Source organism: Megalobrama amblycephala, linkage group LG14 (assembly GCF_018812025.1).
Source record: "Megalobrama amblycephala isolate DHTTF-2021 linkage group LG14, ASM1881202v1, whole genome shotgun sequence".
Taxonomy (NCBI): domain Eukaryota; kingdom Metazoa; phylum Chordata; class Actinopteri; order Cypriniformes; family Xenocyprididae; genus Megalobrama; species Megalobrama amblycephala.
Window position 1 is genome coordinate 23,947,548 of NC_063057.1, and position 22,200 is coordinate 23,969,747.

The 22,200-nt window shown below is 37.1% G+C and overlaps 1 protein-coding gene across 2 annotated transcripts; it reads right to left on the minus strand.

Annotated features, from left to right (window-relative positions):
• Positions 1-299: 299 nt before the first annotated feature.
• On the minus strand, positions 300-13,079 carry LOC125244588 (tripartite motif-containing protein 29-like). 2 transcript variants are annotated; one of them, XM_048154688.1, is made up of 9 exons: positions 12,643-13,079; positions 6,754-6,849; positions 6,434-6,655; positions 4,896-5,058; positions 3,460-3,519; positions 3,335-3,379; positions 2,947-3,243; positions 2,709-2,855; positions 300-602 (listed from the first exon to the last, which is right to left on the minus strand). In XM_048154688.1, the coding sequence occupies exons 1-9, from the start codon at positions 12,991-12,993 to the stop codon at positions 400-402; spliced, it is 1,584 nt and encodes a 527-aa protein (XP_048010645.1). In that variant the 5' UTR covers positions 12,994-13,079; the 3' UTR covers positions 300-399. The 2 variants fall into 2 exon arrangements, with proteins under 2 accessions (XP_048010645.1, XP_048010644.1); XM_048154687.1 differs by having other exon boundaries at positions 316-602; positions 6,434-6,667; positions 12,643-13,068.
• Between the last annotated feature and the right edge of the window lie 9,121 nt (positions 13,080-22,200).

Genomic DNA, 22,200 nt, shown 5'->3' on the forward strand with positions numbered 1-22,200 from the left:
TGATGTCTCGCTACGCGATTGGTTAGATACATGAATGTTTCAGTGATCTGGTCACGCAGAAGGTTCACGAAAGGGAACTGTAATACATTTACATACTGAAGTAAATAAATGTAAAACTTTACATTGTCATTGAGCCATTGACCAGGATTCAACGATTCTAAGTCTTCTGAGGACAGTGTTATCCCTCCTACTGACAGGGTTTCAGTGGCAGAGACAGCTGGTTGTTCTGTCACTGGGGTGAAAGTGTTTTCATCTGGCAAACTCACACTGCATTCAACTGTCTTTTGGATATTGCGCATTTTCTTGTCTGATATCAAATAAAAAAATACATACTGAATATTCACAAACAGTTTAGCTAAAGTTTAATAAACTATATATGTTCAAACGTTTTAAACAGCTTTAAAAAAGCTGATGTTTTTCATGACAACATAGAAAATCAAAACAAAGGCATGACTTGCCTGTTTTGTTTTTTCTTGTAGACTTTCTATTGTCTTTCAGTAACTGCTTTTCTTCTGCTTCTTTATTTGCTCGATGTTCAGTTTTGCCATCCATTTGGCCATCATGTATTTTTTCTGGCTTTGAGGTAGTGTGCTTTTTCCTAACTGATGCCATTAAAAAAAGGGTCACACTTTAGTTTAAGGTCCAATTCTCACTATTAACTATTAACTATGACTTTTGCCTCAATAAACTCCTAATTACTGCTTATTAATAGCAGTGGTGTAAAGTATTTGAGTAAATGTAATTAGTTTCTGTACTTAAGTATCTTTTTGGCCACTTTGTAGTTTTACTGAGTATCAAAGATATTAGCAACTTTTATTCTCTACTTGACTACATTTTTGAACAAGCTGTTTATTTCTGCTATAAAGAAGCGATATCACCATCTACAGGGCATTGAAGGTACAGTACTATATCTTGTGCGTTTTGCCTTTACTCACCCAAACTTGTCAACAAAGTTACTTTACATGAATGCGAGTGCATTAGCAGGTAGTTGCTGAATCACATGTGTTTGTTATAAGAGATGAGATCATGACTGCACTGGTGATGAGGCAGAAACCAGCACATCCAGTGCAAGAAGGCTTACTTTTTTATCTTATTTGTCCACTATACTGACGAAACCTTTTTGAATGATATTGGTTCACCTTATGGCCTTTTTGTGCACTTGAGCTTAACTGAGACTTGAGAATCTGTAGACGTTTAAGAGGCTGTTTTGTTGACCTTGATTTATTGCAATATTTTTATTAGAGCAAGACAATACAAGACATACAAAGTACAAAGAAAAGAAAGATATAAGTACAAAACAAAAACACAATTTAGTTGTATTTTGATTTTAGAAAATAAACATGATCAACAGTTTATTATTTTAGGTGTCGAGAACTTGTGAATCTTTGAGCCTATATTCAGCATGAGCAAAATAAGAGAAATCATGTTTATTTTCTAAAATCAAAATAAAACTCAACAACACAATATTGCAATAAATCAAGGTCGACACAACAGCCTCTTAAATGTCTACAAACTCTCAAGTCTCAGTTAACCTCAAGTGCACAAAAAGGCCATAAGTGAAAATATTTTCTTTCTTATTAAAAACTCTGATTCTCTTATTTTGAATACATTGTTTGGTTTGATTTCATTGTATTGTCTTTTGACTTAATTATGCTGGTATGTATATTTTTGGATTTTTATATATGATTTGTAATCATTGACTGTAAAAAAAGTTTTTAATGAAGTGTACTGAAGTGTACTTAACTTTGGGCGCATTCTCTCCTAGCTAAGTTAATGCTAAGCTACACTGAGATGAGGATGTCTGGTGGCTCACGGAGCCAAAGTTAATACAATTTCAACATATTAGTTGATGTTCATGTCAAAAACTGTTCTTTGGAGTGTTTTTACTTGATTTACAATGTGGGATTACACCAATGTGCCGTTTTAGTTGAAGTTTATATTGTTTGTATGCTCGCGTGGCTTATGTGCTGTTATTTCCTAACAGATGTTTTTGAGAAACCACACAATACATGCTTTCTAATGTTAATTCTTCGTTTGTCCAGGTATGTCATTGTGTAACCCATGTATATTTGTCATTGTTCTGATATGTTTATTATTTAAACTGTTATGTGAAGTTTTAAATAAGTTTTACATAAAATCAGTTAATGCTAAGCTACATTGAGATAAGGATGTCTGGTGGCTCACGGAGTCAAAGATGATGTTTTTGAGAAGCCACACAATACATGCTGCTTTCTAATATTAATTCTTTGTTTGTCCAGTTCTTTTGTCTGTCTAGAAAAAAAAAGAGCCAGCTAGAGACCAGTCAAAGGAATTTGATGTCCATTTTATTCACACAACGCAGAGTCAACATCCCATCACATGGGACCGGTTACATAAAGTAACTTTGTTGACAATTTTGGTGAGTAACGCACAAGATATAGTACCTTCAATGCCCTTAGATGGCAATATCACTGCAGAAAATGTTGGGTGCCATGAAAAATGTAATTTGTAATTGCATAACTCATCACAAATGTATTGGTGTAAAAAGTACATTTACTTGTTCAAAAATGTAGTCAAGTAGAGAATAAATGTTGCTAATATCTTTGATACTCAGTAAAACTACAAAGTAGCCAAAAAGATACTCAAATACAGTAACTAATTATTTACTCAAATACTTTACACCACTGCCACTAGGTCTAATATTCTTTCAAAGTTACGGTTTGCCTTACTTATCCTGTAACTAAGTCGTGACATGTATCGTTTGATTGGAGGGCCTGGGTCTCTCTCATTCGAGCTGGACTCGTCAACATCAGCATTGCACACATCCAACTGAGATTCCTTATGAAGTTCTAGCCCTCTATCCTCGTAATCTTGTTCTGGGGGAAAATAATATTTAATGATTATTTTTTTAAATAAGTCTGTGTCAGGTAAAAATTATAATAAGCCAGGCGCTGTTTAATATCTTACCGTTATCTTCCAACGTCCTTAAACGTGAAGCGCTGGGTAGCTCACATACACCGTATACCTCCCTAAGGCGCTTATGCCCACGTCTGGGCGTGGACAGGGTACATTCGTTAACATCTCCGTCGGCTTGCGAATGTGATACAATAGGATCACAGAACATCTCGTGAACGGGGTCTTCTGGGGGAGATACACAGGAGCTGGAACTCTCAGTGACGCTGTTTGGCGAGTGCTCTGATTCCACGACAGGAGATTCACCTGGCTGATTTTCCTGAGATTCTCCTGATGCAACATCACCATCTACTGATGCATTGTAAGAATATGGTTATGAACTGTAGAAAATCTTTCAAGACAATAACAAAAACCTAATTGTACTTAGACATAGCCTACTCACCATGAACAATATCCTGGACACTCTCTCCAGAAAGCAGTGCTTCAACTGAAGAGCACATACATTATTCAGTATAGAGTCGTTATCAACCATAAAATCATTTTAATAGAGAAAGAGAGAATACTTACGAATCTCATCCAAGGTGAGGTCTGACCCTATGTCAAAATGCAGATCCGGTTCATTCGCATCTGGTAATGTTAAAAACAGTGAAAAATCATGATAATCAAAGCATGATGTATAACCCAATTATGAAATAAAGTGTTACTTATCAACTTGATTTGCAGTCATTGTACGAGCTGATGATAAATTTTGTGCAAAAGATCCTGTCAAGATTTTTGTTGTAAATGTCGTTCTGACATTTTTAAACCGTAACCTGGCTGAGGGCATTTCTGCTATGCCATAAAGTTTGGGGGTATCCTAGATTGTCACCTGCTGATATCACAAAGGCCTAATGGAAGGAATCTGCTGGAACATTGAAAATAATGGACTGGCCCCCTCAAAGTCCGGATCTAACTCCATTTATCAGAAAATAAGTGTACTGATGTTTGAAAGTGTTAGGCTTGAAAACATGTACAAGTTAATAACTAGCGAACTAGACATGTTAAAGCAATTTTATGATTTTTATAAACCTAACTTCATTTAATTACCATTTTTAAACCTGTACCTCATGATCATGTTAGCGAGCAAAGGAGCTATCTATCTATCTAAGATACTATCTAAAATATTAATAAAGATAACAAGTTATATCATTAGAAAGTTCTAAATGTTTACTGTCAATCAACAGTGTTTTTTTTTTTTTTTTTTTAAGATATAGATGCTCCAACACCTGTAATTAATTAGTGTCAGGTGTGCAAATAACAACATGAAAAATCAAATGGGATTTCATATCTTTATAATGAAATAGGGATCGCAAAATTAATCCAATCCTTGGCACTTGGGTAAAATATGAGTGTCCGTTGCAAAACAAAAAACAGTACTTTTTGTCCACAAAAGTGTTAAATCCATGAAATATTGATATATTATCCATTGTTTGCATCACATTTCTTTTGAATGATCTGCTCTACATTATCGATCTTCAAGACATAATGCAATCTGAGCAGAGTTTATGTTGTAAAACTGCATCGTATCTAACCAACAAATGAGCCCGCGTCCAAAGGATAATTTTTCAAAATAGTGCAGCAGTTTTAGTTATAATATCCAAGCAGTGCTGTCCGAGTTTTATATCCTCCAAAAGTGAATTTTGCATAATAGGTCCCCTTTAATATTTCTGGCATGGGGAATCCATCTGATCTAGCAAACTACAACGAGGATTACTTGGCACGTGACAGTTCCACTTTAAATGGTGTTCTAAATAACAGAAAGGAAAATATTGGAAATATTGTTGCGCGAATAATGATCAGTGATGCGCACTTGACTCAGCAGATGGCTTAATAACATAAATGGTATAATGACAGACAATGAAGAACTCGCTTAGTGTTCGAACGGTCCATTGGCTGGTTTGAATAAGTCCTATGATACAGTACTGTACAACCTTCACTGTTGGAGTTTTTTATATGGACTTTACCTCGGTCAAAGATCTTCTTGAGTTCCTCTTTGCAGAAATTCTCCAGTTTGTCTCTAAACTGAAGTACAGCTTCTCTGATGTCATCAAAAGAGGAGAAAGAACTGAAGGGATCATCATCATTTACGTCTGTAGATTCAGGAGGAGCTGAGAGAGACTGGAAACTCTACAGAAAACAGAAATCAAAGCTCATAACCTCACACTTCAGACAATAACCTGCACTACTGTCAGATTTGAGCAGCTCTTGTTGATCTTTAGTAACTCTCCTCAATCCAGCCAAAGAAAGACAGCGATCATTAATCCAAATATTTAGCGTATATTGAAACTATATATTTAAAAATATGAATGACAGCAACAACAAAAAAAACAAATTTGTTAAGAAACCATGAAAGTGATCCATTCACATGTAGAAATAAAATCTGAAGGCTGGTAATATACTTATACTAATGTTATTATTTAATGATGAACTAATAATTTACAAAACTATATTCAGCATATTCAGTGTTTGACTATACGTTCATCAATAATTAAAGGAACACTTCACTTTTTTTGAAAATAGGCTCATTTTCCAACTCCCCTAGAGTTTAGCAGTTGCGTTTTACCATTTTCAAATTGATTCAGCCGATCTCCGGGTCTGGCGGTACCACTTTTAGCATAGCTTAGCATAGTTCACCAAAAGCATAAGTACTTTGATGCCATTCAAGACACAGACACAAATACAGCACAAATTTGGACTACAAACAGGGAGAAATTCCCACAGCTCCACTCTCTGGCAGTAAAAGTGCTGTCTATATCAGCATCCTCTGCACCGGTAGAGCGTTTCTTTAGCAAAGGTAGTCTCATCATGAGACATCGTGCACACTTAACTCATAAAATGGTCAAAGAGCTTGTATTTCTGAAAAGCAATATGGCCCTGGTTTAGTGCTTGACTGTGTTCTACAGTTCATTGCATTTTCAGTGTTCATTACAGCTCATTTTACAAGATCAGAGCTGTGTTCAGCCTATTTAGATGTGGGGGAGAGACATTAAATGATTTAAATGTCAGCGTGAACTGCAGGACACAATATAGTGTGATACAATAATAAAACGGGCTAATTTGTATTTTCATGCATAATATAATAAAAGTTCTACATATAGCTCTAAATCCTTTCTTTTCTTTGAAACCATTTTTTGATAGGAAACTGAAGCTCTATTGAAATAAAATAAAAATATTAAATGGCAATGGCAAGATGTAATAGTGGTATTTTGTTACAGGTTTTATATTGCCATTGGTTTAAAGGTTAAAATATTAATAAAAGGTAAATATTTACAATAGCAATCAAATATTTCATTTATTTTTCATTTTAATAAATTTATGGACTCGGACGAACTCAACTCGGCCGTTAAGAACTTGGACTTGAGTCCAACTCTGCCCCTTTTGGACTCTGACTCGATTGTTTAAGGACTTGGCCTTAACTCGAACTTGACAAAGGTGGACGCGGACCCAACACTAGTCTCTTGATCAAGTCCACTATTATCCTGTTCTTCTAGATCTCTGTTACCTGCAGGAAATGGATGTGATCCTGTGTGTGTGAAAGCTGCTCCAGCTCAGCGTTTCTCCTCCTCAGATCATCGATCTCCTGCTCCAGTCGCTCCAGTCGTCCTTCAGCTTGACTTACTGCAGTCTTTTCCTGATCTCTGATCCGCTGTGTGGCCTCAGAGCGGCTTCTCTCAATGGAGTGGATGAGATCAGTGAAGATCCTCTCACTGTCCTCCACTGCTGTCTGTGCAGAGCTCTGTTAGGACACACATCACAATCACACAGTGGCTTCAGTGATTCCTGACTGAGACTTCTCAAACTTCTCTTCTTCTCCAGACTCACCTTATGAGACTCCACAGCCTCTCTCAGCTGCTGAAGATCTTTCTCTCTCTGCTGGATCCTCTGCTGGAACAACCTCTGCGTCTCCTTCAGCTGGTTCTGCAGCACAAACCAATAACAGAGATGTCAGATCAAACTACTGTCACTATATCTGTCAGGATTCAGTCACTTCAGTCTAATTTATTCTTGGTTTTGTGATGGATGAACATTTGCTCATTCTCGTGTGAGTGTGCAGTTATGAGTTTGCTCTGGCTGTACACTCTACTATTCACGTGTGTTGCTGTGTTCTGTGTAGCACGTGGTTTGTGTTTACACTGGCTGCGTGCTTTCATGTTATATTTTGTCTTGTGCTGCGCAGCATGCGGCTTGTGTTTTTCACTGGCTGCATGCTTTCATATTGTCATGTCTTGTGTGAACACATGGTTTATGAGCATTATCATCAGCTGTGTGTTTGTGTATTGTATTGTTTGAGCACATGGCTTTACCGTTTTTCCCGACCTCTACACTGAGGTGTCGCTGTCGTGGAATAAGCCTGTCTCATACCATATACTTTACATCATACAGTGATGTGTTAGGTATGAGAAGACACGGTTATGGTGGCTGCTGAACTTCTCACACAGACAACACCAGAGCGTTGCTACCCATACTCCCCCTCTGGGAGGAGCTGGGAGGCTGGGCAATGCTCGCAGACGAAATCCTCGAAGGGCAGACGGATCTGAGGACCGTCATTGCTGCTAAGATCTTTGTCGAAGAATTTTGAACGGCAGAGGTATCAAGATACTGAGGATGGTCCCCTCTGAAGCCGGACGGTGTTCACCTCATTATTTGGTACCTGTCTGCCTTTTGGTACCCTCAGGGGGGTGCTCTCCCAACCCCACTGCAATGTCGGGGTGCAGTAGTTCCCCGCGAATCACCCGAGGGTGGCCACAATGCCGGGGCGCAGCGGTTCCCGGCGTGCACCCTCTAGTTCAGCCAAGCCAGTTGTTCCCTGCCGGGGTTCCACTTCAGGGCACTGCGCTGGCTGCCCATATTTCACCAGAGGCCAGCCTCGAGAGGCTGGTACCCTTAGTAGATTTTTTGACAGAGTGGAAAGGTCCGTCAAATATATCTCAGTGGGTCCTGCACACAGTAAAAAGGGGTATGCAATTCAGTTCAGATCACGCCTACCCCGATTCACGGGGTCCTACCCATTGTGGTGGGTCCCCGAGCAGGCTCTAGTGATGGTACAAGAGGTAGAGACTCTGTGAAAGGAAGCTATAAAAAGGGTCCCTCCTCCCAGCAGGGAGTCAGGATTTTACGTCCGCTATTTCATTGTGCCAAAGAAAGACGGGGATTGCGGGGGAAGCTCAAGTTCAAGATGCTGACAATAAAACATATCGTGTCACAAATCAGATCCGAGGACTGGTTTGTCACGATAGATCTAAAAGACGCATACTTCCATGTATCAATCCTCCCGCAACACAGGAAGTTTCTAAGGTTTGCTTTCGGGGGCGAAGCATTCCAATTTTGGGTTCTTCCCTTCGGCCTAGCACTGTCACCCCTCACCTTCACCAAATGTGTAGATGCGGCTCTGATGCCCTTGCGTATGCAGGGCATCCGTATTTTAATTACATAAACGATTGGTTGATTCTGGCTCAATCAGAGCAGATGGCAGTTCAACATCGAGATGTTGTTCTCGCTCACATGAAAAGGTTGGGGTTGAGATTAAACGCAAAGAAAAGTGTGGTTTCTCCAGCTCAGAGGACCACTTATCTAGGCGTGGTGTGGGATTCGAATGTCATGCGTGCTTGTCTATCTTCTGCTCACATAACATTGATTCTCTCGACCGTCTCAGACATAAAGCTAGGCCAGTCACTCACTGTAAAACAGTTCCAGAGACTGTTAGGTCTTATGGCAGCAGCGTCCAACATAATACCTTTTGGCCTGCTGAACATGAGACCACTGCAGTGGGGGCTCAAAAAAAGGGGTTTTCACCAAAGGGGAATCTTTTTCGTATGATCAAGGTCATGCGGTGATGCCTTCGTTTGGAAGAAAACTTGGTTTCTGTCCCAGGGACCTATGTTGGGAGTGCTCAGTCGTTGCGTCACGCTAACGACAGATGCATCCCTCACGGGCTGGGGGGCGATCATTAGCTGTCACTCGGTTCGAGGTCTTCAGCAGGACCATCATCTCTCTTGGCACATAAACTGCCTGGAGATGTTGGATTTGAATGTCATGCGTGCTCGTCTATCTCCTGCTCGCATAACATCGATTCTCTCCACCGTCTCAGACATAAAGCTAGGCCAGTCACTCACTGTAAAACAGTTCCAGAGACTGTTAGGTCTTATGGCAGCAGCGTCCAACAAAATACCTTTTGGCCTGCTGAACATGAGACCACTGCAGTGGTGGCTCAAAGCCAAGGGGTTCTCACCGAATTATTATTATTATTATGTTGAAATGTGAAAGCACAGCAACCAATCTGACAAACTATTATTTGACAAAAAAAAAAAAAAAAGAAGTCAAAATTCTGTTTAGGATATGGCAAGGTTGCTTGCATAGCAGTCTGCAAGTATACAAATTAAATAAAATTGTAATTTCAGTAAATCCACATTTTGATATTGTGAAATGGATATTATTACAGTGCGAAAACAGTGATTTCTTTAAGTTTCTGTTGAAGATTAGTAAGCATCAGCTTGCACAGCTGACATCACATCTCCAGAAGGCAGACAGGTGATGCTCAGCAAGGAGTTATATAAATCCTTAGGATGTAGATCCTGTTTTAGATTTTAATAGACCACATTTATTTTATAATTTATAGAAATCTTGTGTCTTCTGAAAGAATACAACTGATCACAATCAAAAAGTGCCTGTTTTTTGTTTGTTTATTATAGCACAGGCAACATATACTATAATATTTATCACTTTCAACAATGTTTTTGTCATTTCAAAGGGTTTTCTGTGAAATGACACTGGGATGTTGCATTTAAACCACTGTATAATGGGGAGACTTTAGATTTGGGTAGGCAGAAATTACATTAAAAAATGTAATATTCTTCCCATCAGGTGCATTTGAATAACTCTAGCATACAACATGATAAAGACAAAATTCTTTTTTCAAGTCTTTTCTGAAATCTAGTGGAAACAAGCAAAACTTCCTAGAGGGTGCTAGAGCACCCAGGGCCTGAATACACTTTATGTAAAATTACACACATTTCAGCGCGGAAATCCCCAAGAATTCTCTGATGATTAAACACCAGCAGAACACTGATCTGGGGCCGTATTCACAAAACATCTTAAGGCTAAAAGTAGCTCCTAACTTGCTGATTTAGGAGAAACTCTTAAAAATAATGGAGTCCTACTCCTAATTTTAGGAGTCCTACATTTTCACTCTAAGAGTATTTCACAAAGCATTTTAGCACTAAAGCTAGCTCCTAAGTCTGTGAAACGTTAGGAGTAGTCAAGAGGACTCCTAAGTCACTAAGAGCAAATCACAAACAGTCCTAATCCACCCAAAGACACTGAACACCATTGAGACAATAGTGATAGAGCCTTAGGTGCTTAACCTTTTCTTCATAAATTTTGATTTATAGATTTGAATCTACGATGAGACGCCAAAAATTAATCTTTAACAAATAAATAAATATTATCTGATTACCTGTGGCAGTGGTTTTCATGAGTTCACACTTACAAATGATTGAATAGAGTAAAAAAAATAATGTATATATAAACGTATTTGGTGTGCTGTCCAAGGGGATCGAGGGCTCCGAGTTTGGAATTTAGCCCAAATTTCTCCCCGTATCCCCAGCCAAGAGTGAGGAGTGGGTTGGCGGAGGGATACAGAAAACTGTCGAAGTAACTATAGGCGAGTCGACGCTCATCTGTGTATATATTCCTCCTCTTGAGCTGATTAGAAAGATTGTTCGAATGTGTTTCTCCTAAACTTTGTTTATAAAACATAATTTGTCGCTTGAATTCTGCATTCTCTTGAGATGCAGACATCCAAGAGGTGGACAATTAACTGTATATACTAGTTTAATTAGTGACACTTAGCCTACATTTTAAAACCTTTATGGCAACAATATGGTAACATTTTATTTTGACTATGGCAACATTTTTATTAAAAAATATTTATTTGAATAGGGCAACATTTGTATTTTAAAAGCTTTATTTTAATATGGAAACATGACACCTCATTCTACAATATTTCTATGATTAAATCGCTGACTGTCACTGTGTGTTTACTCCATAGCAACAAGGTCAACCCCGGGTTCTTTGGTCACTTTTGACCGAAAAGTTTTACAATAAAATTTTTTTAAAATCGTAGCTTCATCGGAATGGTATGAAACTTTGTGACTTTTATTTTATTTGGTATATGAACACACAAAAAAATTGGGGACAGGATTTGACAAGGCTAAGTGGTCGTAAAAAAAAAAAGTCACACTCAGGATCTTTGCGGTCAAAAGTGACCGCCATAAGAAATGAATGGGAAATTGGCAAAAATACAAAAATTCTGAGATTTTTTTTTGTGCGTACAATCTACAAATCAGCCACGATGCCTGAAAAAAGTACACAACAGTGAAGGGGTGAATCTCTAAAACATTAAGAGTGCAAAACAGACAAACACACTCACACACACACACACACACACACACACACACACACACACACACACACACACACACACAGAGAGTAAGACCAAAGGATGGAATTCTTCCCTAGTAACAACCTCCAGGCCTATTGCAGCACCTGTTTATAAAAACAAAACACCAATCACAGCATCTGTTTATAACACTTGTTATTTTTTTTATTTTTCTATTTTCCATTTACTGTTTTATAATTATTATACTTTTGCTGCTATTTTAGTTTTTGTTCATAATTGCTGTTGCCTTTTGAAGATGAGTTACTGTTCATTGAATAGTACAAAAATTTTTTATGAAAATGTTTATTATAAAAGGTTTATAAAAAATGTTATGATGAATGAATTGCATTTTTTATTAAATTAGAATTAAAACAATGGGTAACAAAATGCTTTCCATTTGTTCTCTTTCTAACGCAATGCTCAGGTTTGACTGTATTACAAAGTAAAACTGGCACTTCAAATTACCATTTAAACCAAACAAACAAACAAAAAAACTTGACAAAAGTGTCTTTGAGAATCTCTAAATATATATTCAAATCAACAACCTAAAAAAAAAAAGAGAAAATATGTGCAAAAACAAACTAGGGAATTCACAAGCCTTTCTATAGAGAGCTGTACATCAATCTAGTGGTTAACTATGGTATTGCATGAAATTATTGCTCACTACTCCCACCAGGTGGGACCAATCTGACTTAAAAAAATGTATTTTAAAGGCCTAGTCTCTATTTTAACCTGAAATACAGCATTAATTGAAAAATAATGAAAATGATATATAAATGTTTTTTTTTTTTTTTGTATTATTTTCAATGGGGAAAAATAGATCATAATTATTGCATAAATATTAATTATTAACATAAAATTCTCTCAAAATTCAAAAGAAAAAATATTATTGAATAAAAATATATTACATTGATTTTACTGGGGGGAAAAAATATTTGATTTCAGGGGTCCGGTCACTTTTGACCGCAAAGGTCCTGAGTGTGACTCCTAAATGAAGAACCCCAGAGGGTTAAGACTTCTCTCTATTCCTTAGTAAAAGTTGGTCTCAGCAGTTTTGTGAATAGGTTTTAAGAGAAAACTCTTAGCTAAGAACTTTTACTGCTATTTAGGAGATCTCTTAGTGGTAAGATAAAATGTTTTGTGAATACGGCCCCTGATCACTAACATTCAGTGTAATGACACTTTCAACTGACACCTTCTGATTATGCTGATCAGTACAACAACTTGATACATGACATTCTGCAGACTTACAATATCTAGTTTATAGTTCTTACCTGTTTCTCTGTCCTCTGTGCTGCAGCTGATACAGTGTCGTGGTTTTTATGTTCATCAATCGTACACAGCAGACATATAAACTTCTGATCAGTGCGGCAGAAAATCTCAAGGAGTTTATCATGTGTTTGGCAGATCATCTCCTGCAGTCGTCCAGTGGCTTCAATCAGATTCTGTCTCTCTCTTTTAAAGAAAACCTCACGATTTTCATGGTGATTCTGACAGTCAGAATCCAGACAGGACTTGACGGCTTTGTGTTTTCTTCCAGTACAGACATCATAGTGCACATCTACATCTCCAGTGTAACAGTCAGCAAGTTTTCTCTTCGGACTCTGCACCACTTCAGGCAGCATGGTGTTTTCAGCTGAAGCAGCTCTAGAGACAGAAACATTCAGCAGTTCAATTTCAGTTTCAATTTCTCTTCAGTTTCGTTTTTCATGGTGGGGTGGGGGGTTCCCCACTTACAAGGTCACTCAAACACAGAATCACTGTATTCAGCACAAACTAGGCTACAATGAAAGAAGTATGTACATGTTTGTATTTTGAGAGAACTACATATATGCATGGTTTTTGAAAAATAAATAAATAAATAAATAAGTCACTGAAATAAGGCCACAAAATGCATACAAAATACCCACATAATGAGCCATTAGGTCAGGAATGTGACTGACTCAACTAATAAGGAATGCAATGACAAAAGAAATATATAATTTTTTGTTTTAAGTTTATATAAAATATAATTAACTATCTAAATGAGAGTCAAAGACACATTTTGAGTCCACAGTTATACCTGTAAATACATTCTGTTTAGAGATGAACATCAAATACCTGGCATTTGTATTTTAAATTACAGTACCGATCAAAAGATTGGATGCATTACTATTTATAATGTTTTTGAAATAAGTCTCATGCTCGTCAAGCCTGCATTTATTTGATCAAAAATATAGAAAAAACAGCAATACTGTGAATTATCACAATTTAAAATAACATTTTTTTAATATACTTTAAAATATAATCTATTTCTGTTATGCAAAGCATCTAAACATTCATATTACCTCTTTGCCATTTCATATATTATATTTGTTATATTATAGAGCCTAAATATTAATATGTTGTGTAATAAATTGCTATCACATTTTTATTTCAGTATTTATTACGTATTTCAGTTGATTTGCTCATCTCAGTATAGCAATATAATTTGGGAATAGGCATGGCAATTTACTAATGTAAGTCGATCTGCCCCATTAATTCACACTGAGACACACAAAACTGGATTCATATTTAAACAGTGCGGTTCAAAACAGCCACTATATTGCAATCAGAATAAAGAACTAAAGAATAAAAAAAAACTTACCATTCACAATCAATCGATCTAGTTGATCAATTTCACTTTTTTCATACTGCTATTTACCTGCTTCAAAGAAATGTTAATGAGTGGAAAGTACCTAAAAAACTTAAATCCTTTAACGAGTTGAAAGTACATAAAATACTTTGTGGAAATTACCTAAAAACCTAAAGAGATGATTGTTGACTTTGAGAAGAACCCGAGCCGCCCACATTTCTTTAATTGTTTATGAGTCAGTTGTGTCAAGAGTCTTCAGCATTAAGTTCCTCCCATCCTCACCACCTTCCAGCAGGAAACCATAGAGTATCCTCTGCAGCTGTATCTGTAATGGCACTTCAAGACACTCAAACAGCTTTTCTCTCCAGACTGTTTGGCTGCTTAACTCCAAATTGAAATTGAAATTAATAAAATTGAAATTGAAATTAATAAAATTTAAATTAATAAAATTTGAAATAATTGATTGAATTGATTAAAATGAAAGGAGAAGTAACTTCCAGGTCCCAGGGGTAGCGCATGCGTGTGTCTAAGTGTTGTTTGTCTTTATACGCAAGAAGTGCGTTCGTCTAAATGTTTAACGCAAGAAGTGCGTTTGTCTTTATACGCAAGAAGTGTGTTCGTCTAAGTGTTTAACGCAAGAAGTGCGTTTGTCTTTATACGCAAGAAGTGCGTTCGTCTAAGTGTTTAACGCAAGAAGTGCGTTCGTCTAAGTGTTTATCGCAAGAAGTGCGTTCGTCTAAGTGTTTATCGCAAGAAGTGCGTTTGTCTTTATACGCAAGAAGTGCGTCCGTCTAAGTGTTTATCGCAAGAAGTGCGTTCGTCTAAATACGCATGAAGTGCGTTTTTTGTCTGCCTGAGTGGGGCACATAAATGTTATATGTCTGTATGTGTGAAAAGCGCTGAAGTGTGTGATCACGCTTGTCTGTGTGATAGCCAGAGCAGACGGGAGAACCTGGCGTTGAGCAGGGGCTCCTGGCTGGCTGTCAGATAGACAAGAACTGTTAGTTTTAAAATAGGGAAGGCTTTGAGAAGAGAGGGCGATTTGAGAAAAAGGTGACTGAGATGTAAAATATTGTATATAGTGCAGTATTAGTTTGAAGAAATAACATGCAGATGAAATAAAATTGCTGAAAGCATTGCTTGTGTTGCTTTAAATTTAATCAGGCTGTGTTAAGTTGTTTTGTGTACATAAAAGCATATGATAAGTGTTGTTCGGAAGCATATGTGAATATTCCTGCAGGTTTTGTGAAATGGAAAAACAAGATTGTTAATAGACACTAAAATCCAAAATTATAAATATGATATAAAATGTAAAAGTTTGTATAAGAACTGATAAAAGAACTAAGAACTTGCCCAGAAATTGGTTGTGTTGTTAATTTGGACACTTTCCAGACTGCTGTGATCCAGACAGGGATACACAGCCCTTGATAAGTCAAAATAATAACGGAAAAGGTAACAGAGAAAACTGTTTTTCCATTTTAGCAAAAATTGATGTATAATAAATTTTTGATTGCTTGGTGTAAAGTTGGCAAAAGCGTATGAGAATGTTGTTTAAAAATATATGTGAATGTTCCTGTTGATTTTGTGAAATGGAAAACCAAGTTTTAATGGACACTGAAATCCAACATAATAAAAGGGAATGTAAAATAATATAAAAGAACTGTTGAAAAAACTACAAACATTCCCAGAAATTGGCTCTGTCGTTTATCTGGACACTTTCCAGACTGTAAGCGCTGCGATCCAGACAGGGAAACACAGCCCTTAACAAGTCAAAACAAGTAAGCTAAAGTTCATAGAGAAAACTCTGTTTCTCCATTTTTTGCAAAAACTGGTGTACAGTAATTTTCAAAGTGTGCTGCGTGAGTGAAAACCCGGGTGTGTGATTGTTTTAAAAGTGTGTGATTGAGCCTGCATTGTAAAAACTAGAGAGTGAAGCTAAAGGCGGGGCTGCCTCTGTTAGAGAGAGGAGAAAACTAGAGAGAGCAGTAAAGGCGGGGCTGCGAGAGGAGAGAATTGTGTGTGTGTAGAGGGAGGAAGACAGAGAGAGAAAGTTCACCCTTTCTGGTTGTGGATATTTTATAAATCAGAAAGTGAGGAACAAATTCCAACATAGACTTTGAACAAAATTTTGATTATTGAACAACATTATTCCCACCAGTGGACCTGAAATAGAGGAACTGCCTGTTTAAAATACCTAAGAAAGACTAATCATATATCTTAATATTGTCTGATCTTTGAGGTAATAACTAGTTAAGAATAGACGCAAGCTGGGATTAGAGAGGCATATAGCCTACTAAAAAAGTGTGAAACATATAGTCATAATTTAGAATATAATAGCATCAACACCGAGATGCCAAGGTCTAGACATCAATTACACAGAGATACTTTAGGATAGCCTCCAGAAAATAGGGAAAAAGGACACAAAGCTTAAATGCATAAGGCAAGCAGAGGAAACATGTGATTATGTGCAGAGAAACTGATTCTAAAAATTAAAAATCTAATTAAAATTAGGGAAACAGGTCAAAGGGAGATATAATGACAAAAAGGAAATGGAAATGGAAAGATCGCCTCCCCATGAACTACCTTATGGCCCTTCGGAGAAAAAGATGTCTGACATAACAGGAAGAGTAGAAGAAAGAGGTAGGGCTGTACGATATTGAAGAAAAAAAATGCAATATGGAATTCGATATTGATTCAAGGGTCAAAGACGAAAAAGGGTTTTCAAGCATCAAAACAATAAGTATAATACAGCTTTGAATTGTTGTTGTTGTTTTTCAATACATCAGAATGAGTCCTGTTTAATTCATAGTTAGAACTATAATGCAAACCATAGAGGGTTAATTTGTTTGTTTTTTCTGAGCAAAAATTAAATATTCATTTTTACAATGATTTACAGAAGACACACTAAAATGTTATTCAGGGTAGCAATCTTGTCAGGGATATTTAAAACAAAAAATCTATTTATGCCATATTAAAGACTAATTACTTTTACCCCAAATGCTAATTACTTGTAATTTACATTTTAAACATTGCCACTATCCTAGGATTTGACCATTTGACAGCAAGAATGTTTTATTCTTTTAAAATGCAATAAAATTTAGTATGCTCGATTATTCTTTTATATATTTTAATGCATACAGGTTAGAGTATGTTGTTTAAATTTTTATATAAATATAAGTGTTACACTTAATGACAATGGAATATTATTTCACCCACATTTTGACATTTTATTATTCCAAAACTTATTTGAAACCTTAAAAGTAGACATTTCACTTGCATTTAATGTGGTTTCTAGGTTTATAAAATCACTTTTGTAAATTTCTATTGATGTGGACTAAATGTCTTTGACCCTTAAAGGCACAGTATGTAGTATTTTTGTCACTAGATGAAGAAGCGTATGAGGTAACACAGCGCTGTTTATCATATTAAATGTATTTGAGTTGCTGCAGAGCGTTCACTTGTTGCACACTGCAGTAAGCTAGATCGATATTAGAATATCATTAAAAACTAATATGACATAACCTACTATGCTCATATGAATACTCAGCAAGACAGGTATTTAGACTTAGACTGTGGAGGGCCATGAGGGAGAACTGGAGTTGGCATTGCGCGCTGTCCAAGATGCGGCTTTTCTGTGCATACTTTTTGGGGGGTGTCAGATGACGCGAGTACCGCAATGGGTTGTTTTCTAAAGGTTTATTGCGTTTAATAACTCTATTTTAATGTCAAGCTAATAACATATAAGTAACAGTCGTGTGCCCAGTCTATTTCCCTGCCTATGTGCATTGGCCTAAAACTTTGACCTTTTACAACTTTTTGAAGTAGCCTATTAAAATCATTCAGATATCACAAGCTGTATTGTAGGGAAAAGAAGAAAGAGAGATAAGCACATCAAGTTATAGGTTGGAAGTTCGCAGATGAACATAGAACACATGAGGATGAAAGGGAAATGGAGGCATCAAGCCATGGGGGAGTCAAGAAAAGAGACACCAAGGCCATACAAATTTAAAAAATAAATAAATAAATAATTAAAAGTAATTAAAGTCTGTCCAATATAATATAGAGTGAGACATAGGAAGGGCTGATAAATGGATAAAAAAAAAAAAATGGAAGTAAGCCCTGAGAAAAGAGCTGGATGGATTTGGATTTCAGATTTGGAAAATGGATTTCAGAGAAAGCAAAAGAAAGACAAAGGTTAAAATACAACGCAAGACCACCAAAGAGTAAGTAAATGATTGTGAGCTAATGTATACTGGTTAGGAGATTTAGGGAAAAGATGTAGAGAAAACAATTATCAAATGAGTACATAAAAGAGTAACTCCATGAGCCCTGTATGACAAAAACTGAATTTCATTCAATTTACAATGTTTTGGACCTCTCCAAGTCAGGGGTTTTTGTTTTTCGGTTGGGCTGGTTGAGTTTCCGTGAGTTGAGTTTGAGTTTTGCCAATTGTGGCAGCGGTTTCTTGTTAGAGGTGGTATATTGAGCTGACGGAAAGGTTTGGTTTGCCAGGCCGTGTTTTCGGTCTGGTTGGATGTTTTGAACAGTGGTGAAAATTTTATCTTTCTTGCTGTCCAAAAGGTGAACAATGTCAGTCTTTTGTGTTTTAGATTTTTTTTTTAGCCAACACTGATTTTTCACTTCGGATGATGGATTGACTGTGGACAGTTGGAGGTGTTTGGTGTGGGTAAATTTTTGATTTTGGAACGAGGACCTTGAGCTGCGAAAATTTAGGAAAGGACCCAGAACTTGAAAAGAAGAGGCTAAATGACACAAAAGGGGCAGAAGATCCTGTTAATTCCATAATATAGCAATAGGCCCACAAGGGGCAGGAATGCAGGTTGAAAAAAGTTAAGTCTCGAATTCCAACACTGCAATTCACAGTGAAATTCAATTCCACATGACACTTTGTATGTAGAGGATGCCACTTAAAATATTTAGGTACAATGATGAAACGAGCATTTTAAAAAAAAGTAAATGGGAAGCCATTGAAAAACCTCTCAAAATCTGTATTCAAAAACAGCTGAAGTACTAAGAGAAATGGAAAACAAGTACATATGTAAGATTGAAGAAAAAAGCTAAACTAGTTAGAATTCAAAATAGGCCAATTGAACAATTACCAAGAATGGATAAGTAACCCTGAAAGAAGATAATAATATTGACTAAACGTTAGTTGACTGGTCCATAGGAAATTAAATTAATAAGCAGGCCTGCTGACAGGGATTGATCCGGAGGATTGCACAAACTGGTGGCCACCAAAAACATTATACTGGTGTGGAATTACAAATTTAAGAATCTGTTTAAAATCTGCGGATCCTACATCCTGACCATTTGGCAGGACAAGCTCAAGATACAGCAGTGCTTTGTCTCTAGTAATTAAAGGTATAGGTGATACTGCCAGACTATTGATTAGCACCTATGCATTTGAATGACACAGTAGTATTAGATCATGGCTGGGAAATGTAGGCAATGATCTGATTCCTGTACTGCATTTGCATCCTTTGTTTAGATTTCCACACCTCTACTCTATGATCCCTCCCCCTTGATGTATATGAACACAAGTCACTGCCTTAGTTGTTTTGGATGACACAGCGACGCACAGCGTTTTCTCAATAAAGAGTAACCTGCTTCAAGGGATCCCAAAGTCTCCTGGTCTATGCTTCTGAGATTTCCAACACTGGTCACTCCATCTTTGTTCATAGTTAGTTTATGAGCTAGATCTAAAGTAGTAATTTCAAAATTACAAATTTATGATATCACAAAGGTTGTCATTACCAGGGATTGCATGATGTTAATACTGTATTGTTGGTAATCAAAATAATGGTGATATACAAAAGTCAATTCAAAGAGCAGCTTATGACAAACTGGAGAAAAGAAAAAAAAGGCTTATGACTAAATAATAAATTACTAGATGAATGACAAATTAGCTTTGAGAAATTGAAATTGGTTCCTTCACACTGCGATATGTCCCAGACAGATCATTTGATTTATTAGATAATTGGAACAATTGGGGTTTATGACTGTGGTGTTTAACACAACTACATGGTAACTAATACCGATCAGCTGTATTATTGGAAACATTTAGACACTGTCAAATGGGGAATGCCACATGGCCTATGTTCAGTAGATCATGTTATTAGAATTTTGTTACTAATTTAGAATTGGTGGTATTCGAACCTTGATATTTAGGATGGTAAATCGCATATAAAATTAAAAAAATATTGATGAGTCAATTAGGAGGCAAACTCTAAAACACCTCAACTTTAGATTGATGGACAAATGAGATATAAGATGACCACGATTAGATCAGCAACTCTTAGATGCGCATGGTTTTTAACCATTGCACAAGGGGGGAAGTGACAGATAATTTGAAGTGACAAAGTTACTGACAGATGATTTGATGATTTTTTTTTTGATAAATGATTGATATTTTTTATTTTTTAGCCAGATGCAACATTTGTGTCCGAAAACAATGTCAGAAAAGGTGTGTGGCTCCTATGGCTTGGGTATACAAATCGTTCACCGCTTATATGGATGGCCCTGTCTTATTTACATTTAACATGAAGATACATTGTGGCGACCATGGCGGGCGAGAGCCGTGAGGGAACGGCGTGAGAGTTAACGAGCTCCACCTGCGAGGTGCACCGGCCTTGAGTCTCTCACGGAGGAGCTCCGGGAGCATAAAAGGAGGAGCGACGACAGTGAAGGACGAGAGAGGACCAGGCCTGGATATTATTTTATGTTTTATTATGTTTGTGTGGCCGGCAGCAGGGTCTGCCGGCATTACTTTCGTTTTGTATTTGTTTATTTTGAAATTAAAGTTGTGTTGAACGTTCGCCGGTTCCCGCCTCCTTCTTCCCGTACATACAAACTACGTTACATACATATTCATGTTATCTATATATTTGCAAATATTCTGCCTGTTTTCACGTGTGTGATTGCCAACTTCTGCTTTTCCGCTACACATGAAGCTGGCTTGTAAGTAGGGTTGTTCCGATTCCGATACTAGTATCGGAAATACCTCCGATACTAGTATCGGAAATACCACCGATACCACAAAAAATTCTGGCATCGGTAATTAAATTCATGTACCGATCCGATACAATTTTCTTAAACAATACCTAGTTGTGCCCGGTATCTTTGCTTAATGCAGCAAATTGGAAATCAATTCTTCTTCGCGGCTCAGAATGCAAACACAGGAAGTTGTGCTGTGTTGCCACAAGCAACTACTGTTTAGAGCAGCGAAGAAGAAGTGAAAACGCGCTAGCAGTATGTCCGCTGTTTGGCAGTATTTTAGACTAGACCAACCAGCCAGTAAAACGGCCGACATGTCTCATATGCAATTCTGCAATTTCGAGGGGTGGCACAAGTATTGGCAACTTTAACAGAAGTAACTAATTAAAGCATTTGAAGACGCGTCACCACGCGCAACAGGATGGTTACAGAAAGGCTAGGACGGAGAAGGATGAGGCGTGCCAGAATCAACAATCTTTAGAACCTTCATTCAAACAAAGAGAAAAGTTTTCAAAAGACAGCCAACGAGCGATCAAGATAACCAACAAAATTGTCAAGTTTATTGTTCTGGATCCAAAAGAATCCTCTTAATTATACACTATTTATTCCTAATGGGGTAATTGAGTGTTTGTTTCTCTCAATCATCAATCACTCAATCCTGTTGTTCTGAGTTAAACTATTAAATTACAATCTTGCACTCCACCTCTTTTATACATACTGAATAAATGAATCAAAAACATAAGTAATCTTATAGAGGGCCTACCAGAGGGTTTTTAAATACTCAGATAAGTCATAAAAGAGCTACTCACCTTTGTTGAAGCCATCTGCTTGTAAGGCTCACTCCCTGTATTATATCTGTATCCAGATAGGATCTCATGCATAAACAGACAGAAATAAAACTCTTTCACAGTCTGCACTTACAGACTTCACCTGTTGCAGCCTTGGAAGTGCATGTGGCTTTAAACGTTAACAATAATATCACTTTAACTTCTCAATCAGAAGGTCTGTTTTCATGGCTGAGTGTTTGAATGTAAAACTGAAGCCCAGAAGAAGCATAGTTGGAGACAATACAACGATAATAAAGAATAAGCAGGGTTTGTTGAATAATCTCAGTTGTGTATGTTTCAATAATCAAGCTTCATCTGACCATAGGGGTGTTTGTCCCATATCTCAGCGTAGGAGTTGATGGAATCAAATACTCGAC

Bases quoted from the DNA above. Each gene is read 5' to 3' on its own strand.
- LOC125244588 (XM_048154687.1), bottom strand. From the start codon at position 12,993: ATGCTGCCTGAAGTGGTGCAGAGTCCGAAGAGAAAACTTGCTGACTGT. The intron at 3,380-3,459 runs GTAAGTATTCTC...TGTGCTCTTCAG, and splicing joins CCTCACCTTGGATGAGATTC to TTGAAGCACTGCTTTCTGGA. The intron at 3,244-3,334 runs GTGAGTAGGCTA...ACAATGCATCAG, and splicing joins TGTCCAGGATATTGTTCATG to TAGATGGTGATGTTGCATCA.